Source organism: Esox lucius, chromosome 6 (genome assembly GCF_011004845.1).
Source record: "Esox lucius isolate fEsoLuc1 chromosome 6, fEsoLuc1.pri, whole genome shotgun sequence".
Lineage (NCBI taxonomy): Eukaryota > Metazoa > Chordata > Actinopteri > Esociformes > Esocidae > Esox > Esox lucius.
In genome coordinates, this window is record NC_047574.1 from 4268178 (window position 1) to 4277782 (window position 9605).

General features: G+C 40.0%; 1 protein-coding gene across 3 annotated transcripts; it reads left to right on the forward strand.

Annotated features, from left to right (window-relative positions):
- Positions 1-282: 282 nt before the first annotated feature.
- On the forward strand, positions 283-4011 carry LOC105009118 (amine sulfotransferase-like). 3 transcript variants are annotated; one of them, XM_034292594.1, is made up of 6 exons: positions 283-427; positions 2379-2530; positions 2667-2869; positions 2951-3035; positions 3150-3320; positions 3865-4011. In XM_034292594.1, the coding sequence occupies exons 1-6, from the start codon at positions 303-305 to the stop codon at positions 3990-3992; spliced, it is 864 nt and encodes a 287-aa protein (XP_034148485.1). In that variant the 5' UTR covers positions 283-302; the 3' UTR covers positions 3993-4011. The 3 variants fall into 3 exon arrangements, with proteins under 3 accessions (XP_034148485.1, XP_034148486.1, XP_034148487.1); XM_034292595.1 differs by lacking the exon at positions 3150-3320 and having other exon boundaries at positions 2951-3077; positions 3560-3971; XM_034292596.1 differs by lacking the exon at positions 3150-3320 and having other exon boundaries at positions 3560-3971.
- The last annotated feature ends 5594 nt before the right edge of the window (positions 4012-9605 follow it).

The window sequence follows — 9605 nt, forward strand, 5'->3', positions numbered from 1 at the left end:
ACTGGTCACCCCTCTGAGCCTGGTTCCTCTCTAGGTTTCTTCCTAAAATTCGGCCTTCTTAGGGAGTTTTTCCTAGCCACTGAAATTCAACACTACTGTTGTTTGCTCCTTGGGGTTTAAGGTCTGGCGTCTCAGTAAAAGCACTTTGTGACAATAGCTGTTGTAAAAAGGGCTTTATAAATACATTTGATTGATTGATGAACCCCTGAATATTACAGATAAAAAGAGTGAAAATCCTGGGATTCATTGACCCTGACCCCCCAATATACAATACAACGCTACGCTGTTGCGTGGATTACTTCATGTGTGAGGAAAGATTGTACTCTACGAATACTGTCAAGCAGGGCTGCCAAAACTCCTTCCTGGGAGGCAGAAACATTTCTGGTTACCGTTTTAATCAACAACTAATACAGACCTGGGACACTAGGTGAGTGTTATTAACTACCAGGTAGAAACAAAAAACTAACTTTTACCGTCCTCCTGAAACGACTTTGGGCAGCCTTGCTGTAGATCATTTGCAGAGAACGACAAGGTTTCGTCTCGGTTCACACCAGCGTTGTGATTTTTCTCTGGGAGCGGGACAGCGGACTGGCCTTCCACCAAAAAATGTAATTCATAAGACATGTACTTTTTCTCATGGGCACCAGAACATTGCGCTTAAGGCTACTTTGTGAGGCATTCCATGAGTGGGGTGTGTAATAGCAGTGGCGCAGAAAGTGGGTATGCGCTATATGGGCCGCACCGTGGTGGGCGCCGCATTTTTTTAAATAATAAAAGTTATACAAATGTATATAAAAGTTAGATAAGTTATTATATATATATATATAAAGTTATATACATTTTAGAGGACTAACAGGCTAGGCACCGGTGCCCTCATAAGATTCCATCATAGAATTTATTTAGACATAGAAGGGTAATATCGCGAGTGAGCGGGGGCGCCGTGAGCGCTGAGTGAGCAGCAGTAAAGTTAGTGAGTTGTCGTTGAAATTTGAATTTGAAAAAGATGGATAAACCAAAAAAGCTGTCGGGGGCTAAAAATAGTAAAGAAAGAGGGAAAATGAGATGGCCTGTCAAGGGATGCGACAGCAGCTAAATAAGTGGATGGTGAAAGGCAACAGGTAGGATTTAAAATGTGACGTCTATGCTTGCAAATACAATATTCATGTTAACAGACTAGCTAGCGTTTGCTAACACTGGGAATGTAGCAGCCAGAATATGTAGCTAGCTTAGAATATGCAAAACCGAGGTTGCTGAGCTGAAAACTGAAAAATATAAGGTAGCCTGTACAATAAATGACAACAATCTGGAAAACGACTATAATATAACATGCATAGATTTGCTACCAAACTTGGAGGCTTGCAAAAATAAATGTTGATATAAATTGTTTCTGCATACCCCCCTAACACTGGGTAGTTGCGCCCCTGTGTAATAGCCAAAAGCAGTTCTTCCCACAGTAACTCAGAGTTTCAAGGACTAGCCACTCTGAGTTAGCCTGTGGGATCACAAGGACTAGCCACTCTGAGTTAGCCTGTGGGATCTCAAGGACTAGCCACTCTGAGTTAGCCTGTGGGATCTCAAGGACTAGCCACTCTGAGTTAGCCTGTGGGATCTCAAGGACTAGCCACTCTGAGTTAGCCTGTGGGATCTCAAGGACTAGCCAATCTTGAGAGGTGCTTTGGGTAACTGCATGTTTCGCAACAGAATCCGAAATGTTAATCTTAACTGACTAACTTGAAAATAGCTTAGAATGAAGTGTCCCCACTAAAAAAATAAACTGTGGTTAATATTTTTAAAAATAACCTTCCTGTTGGGTGGAGCTCATCACGGTGGTAGATAACCCACCTGTCTACGAAGGAAATAAACACTAAGAAGCATCACACACAGACATTGGGTTATTTGACCTGAGGTAAGAAGCTTTATTTGGGACATATTTCACATAAAAAATATTTAGATGTGAAATATGTGAATTCACATGTTGACAATTTAGTTGAATGTTTAAATTATTTACATGCTCTTCAAAAGTCGGACGTGCTGCCAAAAGTTGTTTACTATGTTTTTTTGACAGAGATGTCACATCCTGAAATAATAAGTGTTAAGCAAAATAAGAGAACTGATTCTATCTATTATTATTAGCTTGTGTCATGTCATTGTTGTGTAATGTCATTGTTTTTTATTAGGACCAAACTGGGAAAAAATCCCGCAAATATGGCTGCATGTTTTCACCGGTTTAAGCGATAAAATAAATATGATACCCCAGTCACTGAACGAGAATAACCTGTGTCCTTCTGCAAAGCCAAGGCTGATAAGGACAGAGTTGGTAGAGAAGGTAGATTCAATTCTGATTCAAGTTAGTAAACATAACAGGTTTTCCATTTCAGGATGGAGGAACAACGGAATCCCAATTCAGAATTGTTTCAACACAAAGGATTCAATCTGATCAGAGGTGTTCATGACTCTGAACACATTGACTCACTGAAGACATTTGAAGTACGAGAGGATGACATATTAGTCGTTACCTACCCAAAGTCAGGTAAAGGACAGAATTTGCATAGCTAGAGAAAAAAAAGTAACCTAGAAAAAGTTGTAAATTATTAGTGTCATTTTTTTCATCCATTTGAGGATGTTTTCCTTGTAAATATTAACACATTGTATATAACTCAATACAGGAACAACATGGATGCAGTATATCATATCATTAATGTTTCATGAAAGTGAAATGACCCAAGGCGATGAAGTTACAATGAAGCATGTTCCTTGGCTTGAAGTGAAATACCCAAAAATAGACTTTGGTAGGATGTCTTCTCCACGTACCTTTGTCTCCCACCTGCCAACTTTGATGGTTCCTGATGGGTTTAAGAGAAAAGGAAAGGTAGGCTATGTGGTTAAATGCATATGTGGTTGAATTAGACCCCTTTGCTAAGTAAAGAACAATGAGATGAATCTCTTTTAGGTGATGTATATAAGCAGAAACCCAAAGGATGTGGCTGTTTCTTTTTACCACTTCCACAATGTTTTCAAGCATCTGGAAAACAAAGGTGACTTTGGTGGATTTCTGCAGCAGTATCTTATGGGGCAAGGTCAGTTATGATGACATCTTGAAACCTGTAGAACTCTATAGATTGTATAACTTCTGTTATACAATCTGAAAGGTTCCCTGGTGAAGATATCAAGCTTTTTCGGAAAACATTTGGATGCTGAAACCATAGACGGCATAATAGAGAAGAGTCATTTTCACAACATGAGAAAAAATCCCAAAGCAAATTATGCTAATAATTTTCCAGAGTATTTTGACAACAGCAAAGACTCACTACTCAGAAAAGGTACCATCAAAAACATCTACTTCATAATTTACTTTAACCTTGAAGAGTTTCCTTTTGTCTTGATTATAGTTGGGTAATTTGTCTGCAGGGCTCCTGGTTTTATGGCACATAAAATGTTAATCTGATGGAAAACATTTAGGGGCTGGCATCTAGGAAGTGGTAAATGTAATGTTGTAATAAGGTTGTTTTCAGGCCCGGGCTATCATCTCATTTGTATTTCTAATTACTTGTGTCAACAGGAAAAGTTGGGGACTGGAAGACGATGTTCACTGTTGATCAGAGTGAAATGTTTGACAAGGCCTGTCAGGAAAAGATGAAAGACTTCCCTATGAAGTTTGATAGTGATCTGTAAAAAAAAATACATTAACTTATGTACAGTCCTGTCTATATGATGCTATGAACTAACTAAAATCAAACATTTACAAGAATTGTGTGAATGAATTGTGACATTGTGACATGTCAGAGGCATCAATGACTAACTGATGGATCATCAACCAGGGTTAAATATGTATTTTTCAGGCATTTGTTGTTCTGTATTGGACAGGGAAGTCAAGAAACTTAACGAAGAGGGATCTTGCTGAAAGAGCAAAATGGCCAGACCACAAACCCTGTGTTTTAGAGGTAGCTGCCCAGAACCAATGGACCACAAAGCCTACCAACTACCAGAATTAACAATAAATTACATTTCCAAGACTGTGTGTGCTTGTTAACTTTTCATTGGTTGTGAAAGTTACTCATAGTAATGTTAGTGACTAGATAAAAAGTTTTGAGAAGGAAAGACTGATTGATGGATTTGTTGATTGTGTAACCAAAACACCCCCCTGCTCATAAACTGTGAGAAAATGTATTTGTTGTCATAGTAAGTTTGTGTGGCTCTATACAACCCTCATTCTGTCTGTGCTGCGGTCTGTGACCGTTTTTACACTATGATAGTTTTATGTAACAAGTCTTGTTGTAACAAGTCTCTCCCTGGAGTTAAAAGTGATGAAAACACAAACGTGGCACTCATGTATTTTAGACAAATTAGTGGTGATGTTGGATGTCAAAGGACATTTCCCTTTGTTGACAAATACCAGAGGTAGAAAAGGCATGCTAATTCTCCATGACACAAATGGATTGCTTCATAAAGTCGTAATTATACTCTCTCAAAATTATTGAATATCAGTCTGTCATTCAGCACAGTAGAACAATTTGTGAGAACTCATGTGTTTAACACAACCACAGCTAGTTAGCATTTGGTGTAACATAAATATTAAGTGTCATGTGCCTATAGAGTAACCAGACTCTGATGTTTGGCAAACCCTCTTATGGCTGTGGTGAGTGAAGATTATAAGAGTTCATAATTTTTTTTGGCCAACGTCAATGTTTTTACATGATCAGATGAGAAGCAGGTAAATAAATGCATCTCGACTGTGTCCAGAGTCCTCAAACAGAATCCAAGTCAGTTACATAACTGAAACGGGTCAATCAGGTGGGCTCTAAACAGGGGCCGCAGGATTCATTGGGCAGAACCTAATCTACAGCACAACCATGAGGACTGGACCGGGACATCTACGAGACTGCATGTTTAAGAGCTATACTCAGAAAAGCATATCTTAATGCACATCAAATGGTGAAACAAATGTCCCTTTTGAAAACATGTTTACAGTTACTAATGGGAGGGATTGTCACGCAATACATTTTATCTCACTATTGCAGTTAGATTTATTCAATTTACAGCTTTTCCCAAGTTATTGAGGGCTGGACAAACAATCAGAAGTGGGGGATTTTTTTTCTTCTCCTCTGGTTCTGGGGGAATGAGGCATTTCCTTGCATATCCATTTAGGCTGTCACTTCGGTATGACACACTATGACAGTGTTTCCCAATCCTGGTTCTAGGGACCAGTTTCAGTACCAGGGCAAAAAAAAGCATGCACCGCTTGGGGTCCCCAGGACCAGGGTTGAGAAACACTGCACTACGGGGGCATGTGCAGTCACACCCCAAACAAGCGTTGCAGAACACTGAACGAGGCTGACCACAGCTGCCGACCGGAGCGATGGCCAGTAGGGTAACACAGAATACGCAGGCCTACCGACAGCACACTATGAGCTAGGCTAGGAGACGTGACAAGGGCGATAAAACCCTCAACAATGAGGTGATTCCTCAGCCGCCAGTCACATTTGCCCCTCGCTGTGTCAGGCCGAGCACAGCAAACAGCCCCTCACACAGTGTGTTATCCAATATCCAGTGAGACACGCCCAGTTTTGACGGCGGGAGTGTCGGCAACAGGCTCCCCACAAAAACCGAAACACATCAGAATGTCCCCCCTCGAATAGCCACATTAATTCCTACATGAGAAGTACATGAACAGACCAGCAGATCCCCTCTCTGTGCACTAAGATTCAAATGTCTTCCACTAATATGCGTGCATGAAGTGTAAAATTCTGTTGATTTAGGCAGCGCTTGACTTGGGATAAAATAAGTACAGGAACTGACAAATCAAAATATGTGTTAATGAGGCTCTTTCCATTAAAGTAGCCTATCCCAGAAGTCCCAGACGGTTCTTTTTCCTAAAAAAGGAACCAGAAAGCTGTTTGCCTAAAATTAGAAATGCCAAGTCAAGCACTGGTGTTGGGGAGTCCCAGGGTCAAGTAGTGGATGTTGTTTCTTTCTTGTCATGCTTAGTTTTGTCCTGTAGGTGGCGCCAAAAGGCAACTATACCAATTAAGATGGATACAGGCTAGAACTCGAGACATTATTTATAATCGACTACACTCACCTAAAGGATTATTAGGAACACCATACTAATACTGTGTTTGACCCCCTTTCGCCTTCAGAACTGCCTTAATTCAACATGACATTGATTCAACAAGGTGCTGAAAGCATTCTTTAGAAATGTTGGCCCATATTGATAGGAGAGCATCTTGCAGTTGATGGAGATTTGTGGGATGCACATCCAGGGCACGAAGCTCCCGTTCCACCACATCCCAAAAAGGCTCTATTGGGTTGAGATCTGGTGACTGTGGGGGCCATTTCAGTACAGTGAACTCATTGTCATTAAACGATGCCCAATTGGCACTAAGGGGCCTAAAGTGTGCCAAGAAAACATCCCCCACACCATTACACCACCACCACCAGCCTGCACAGTGGTAACAAGGCATGATGGATCCATGTTCTCATTCTGTTTACGCCAAATTCTGACTCTACCATCTGAATGTCTCAACAGAAGTCGAGACTCATCAGACCAGGCAACATTCTTCCAGTCTTCAACTGTCCAATTTTGGTGAGCTCGTGCAAATTGTAGCCTCTTTTTCCTATTTGTAGTGGAGATGAGTGGTACCCGGTGGGGTCTTCTGCTGTTGTAGCCCATCCGCCTATAGGTTGTGCGTGTTGTGGCTTCACAAATGCTTTGCTGCATACCTTGGTTGTAACGAGTGGTTATTTCAGTCAAAGTTGCTCTTCTATCAGCTTGAATCAGTCGGCCCATTCTCCTCTGACCTCTAGCATCAACAAGGCATTTTCGCCCACAGGACTGCCGCATACTAGATGTTTTTCCCTTTTCACACCATTCTTTGTAAACCCTAGAAATGGTTCTGCATGAAAATCCCAGTAACTGAGCAGATTGTGAAATACTCAGACCGGCCCGTCTGGCACCAACAACCATGCCACGCTCAAAATTGCTTAAATCACCTTTCTTTCCCATTCTGACATTCAGTTTGGAGTTCAGGAGATTGTCTTAACCAGGACCACACCCCTAAATGCATTGAAGCAACTGCCATGTGATTGGTTGATTAGATAATTGCATTAATGAGAAATTGAACAGGTGTTCCTAATAATCCTTTAGGTGAGTGTATAGACAACATTGCTGTTATGGGAGGCTGCTTATTTCGATCTACATTAGCTTTTGCGGAAGAAGCAGCTACTCTTAATGGGGTCCACACAAAACATTACAAACAATCAAACACTGATTTAGTTCATTGAGAGACCATAACAATCATACACATTTAAGATTAGGGGGACATATTTGTGAACATTTAGTCATATCCAGATTCGATATAATCTTTTTGAGTTAGCCCCATAAAGGAGCTGCGCGCCCTGCTCACCAGCAGCCAGGGAGGCAGACTTTCTCTTTCGGACTTCAACGGTAGCACAAGTCTGTAACAAATTCTCACTTGTCATGCTTGCAATTGGAAGAGCTATTAACTCATTTTACTTTCAAAGTAAAATCTCCTAAAAGATGACTGTAGGAGTGACACTGCTTGTGCAGGATATGGGGCTGGAGCATACAGGACAGTGTCATTAGAATATAAATAAAAAATTACAGTTTACAAAATGCCCCAAATTACAACCTTTTTTGTACAGCAACATATTTAGATTTTATATAATCTCCAATAATAGCCTGGGATCTATTGCTGACATAATAATAGCCTGGGATGTATTACTGAGATAATTCTGTAACCAAGGGAATGTGTCTATGGCCAAGCCCAGTGTGGTCAGTTTTTCCATCAAACCAGAATGATCAAGTGAATCAAGCATTTGACAGGATGATAATAAAGCAACATAATTTAATTTCTCATCTAAAGCTCAGACATTATCCTTCACAGTCACTGTGGTTGCTGTAGCACTATCCCCAGGTCTAAAACCAGATTGATATTTGTTCAACAGATAGAAAATAAATGATCAGCCCCTCTGAATTTCTTATTGTTGACAGCAAGCAAAGCATAATGGATGTAACTTTCTGTTAAAAGATATGCTCTTTTTTGAAACGTGGTGATGAAGGCATCAGCAATAGTATTCATGTCAGTAATGAGTCCTCTATCCAATATCTGTTTTGGCTGGGTGGTGTATGAACTGTTCTTCAGAGATTTGTGTGTTTCCCATAATTTGGCTGGATACAATCCGATAGAATAATTACATAGTAATAAGAGATGATTTTTCTAAAAAGCTGATAAACAAATTTCTCAGCTGTCTGAAAGCTGGCCAGACGGAACTTGAAGCTGTTTTCTACCCTTAGTTCATGCCACATCTCTATCATGAATGGCATCATACATAAGGTAAATAGACCAGTGGTTTGATCTGTTCCACAAAGCAATTGTCACAGTCTTTCATTACTTTTAAAGATGCCTGGTGTTAGATCTTCAATGTTTTACATTTGTCACAATACTGTATTATATCGATTCAATAAGCGTACCTTGCAATTCCGGATGTATTTGATAAACATAACTATGATAAATTTAACTGCCATCTCTAGACGTTTTAAAGGCAGCACTGTGAAAGATGAGCACAAATATCAATCAGTCAATGTTCCTGGCCAAAAACTGAATTAGCTTTTTATGTTATGGGTTTTGTACAGCGCCTTTGGAAAGGGTTTCTAAACCATTGCTTGCAACTTAAATATGATTGGGCCACATCTCTACATTACACACTAAAGGTCTGTCAGATATTCAGTCATTCCAATAAATGCAATAACCCTTGAAACTTACTTTTTATCTGAACATAGCCCAAAATCTAAGGATGTGTTATGTACATTTCTTGATTATGATGTATTCTTATTGATTAATGTATTGAGTCCCCATAGATGTGTTAGCTGTTATTTGTGTTTTATTCATGTTTTTAATTGCTTCAAGCAGGGTTAATTGAGCAAGTTTTCACTTGAGGCGGCTTTAAAGTGAAGGCATAACAGTACTGTCTCCAACTAAAATATGTAAATATATTTCATGATGTGGTGCATTCCTGGGAATAATCACTTTGGATGTAAAATACACAGTTTTCAAAATATGACTCTTAAAATAAAAGTGGTATCTTGGCTCAACTTGCCCCCAGTGAGGGGTAAGTAGAGCCACATCGGGGTAAATTGTGACATTGATTATGTTGAAGTAAAACAGAAAATCTTCAGCTCATATAGGCTAATGCAGACAGATTATTGTCCCCCTCATCATTCAGGTCATCTTCTGAACTGTCATTGTCAGTGGTGTCATTAAATACAATTTTATGTAACTTTCTTCTGAGCTACTGTAAGTGTTCTCTTCTTGGGTTTGATTTGTTTTTCTTCTCTTTTTCAGTCCATTTATTTTCTCTGTCATTGTGTGCCTTTCCAGCTCTAGCTTTTCTGGCGTGTTGGTCAAGGTTTTTGTTTTTACTTTCTTCGTTTTCATTTTAGGTTTAGTTGCTGTGGCTTAGGGAAGGGAAGGATGTCTCCTGGGGACACCCCCCAAATGGGCAGGAGATCCAGTAGCATCACTTATGTGTTCAGGAGTCATGGTTCTGTTTAATGGTTCAGGCAGAGTAGGAGGTGGCTCCTCTGG

Bases quoted from the DNA above. Each gene is read 5' to 3' on its own strand.
- LOC105009118 (XM_034292594.1), top strand. From the start codon at position 303: ATGTGTGAGGAAAGATTGTACTCTACGAATACTGTCAAGCAGGGCTGC. The intron at 3,036-3,149 runs GTGACTTTGGTG...ACAATCTGAAAG, and splicing joins CAAGCATCTGGAAAACAAAG to GTTCCCTGGTGAAGATATCA. The intron at 3,321-3,864 runs GTACCATCAAAA...TGTATTGGACAG, and splicing joins AGACTCACTACTCAGAAAAG to GGAAGTCAAGAAACTTAACG.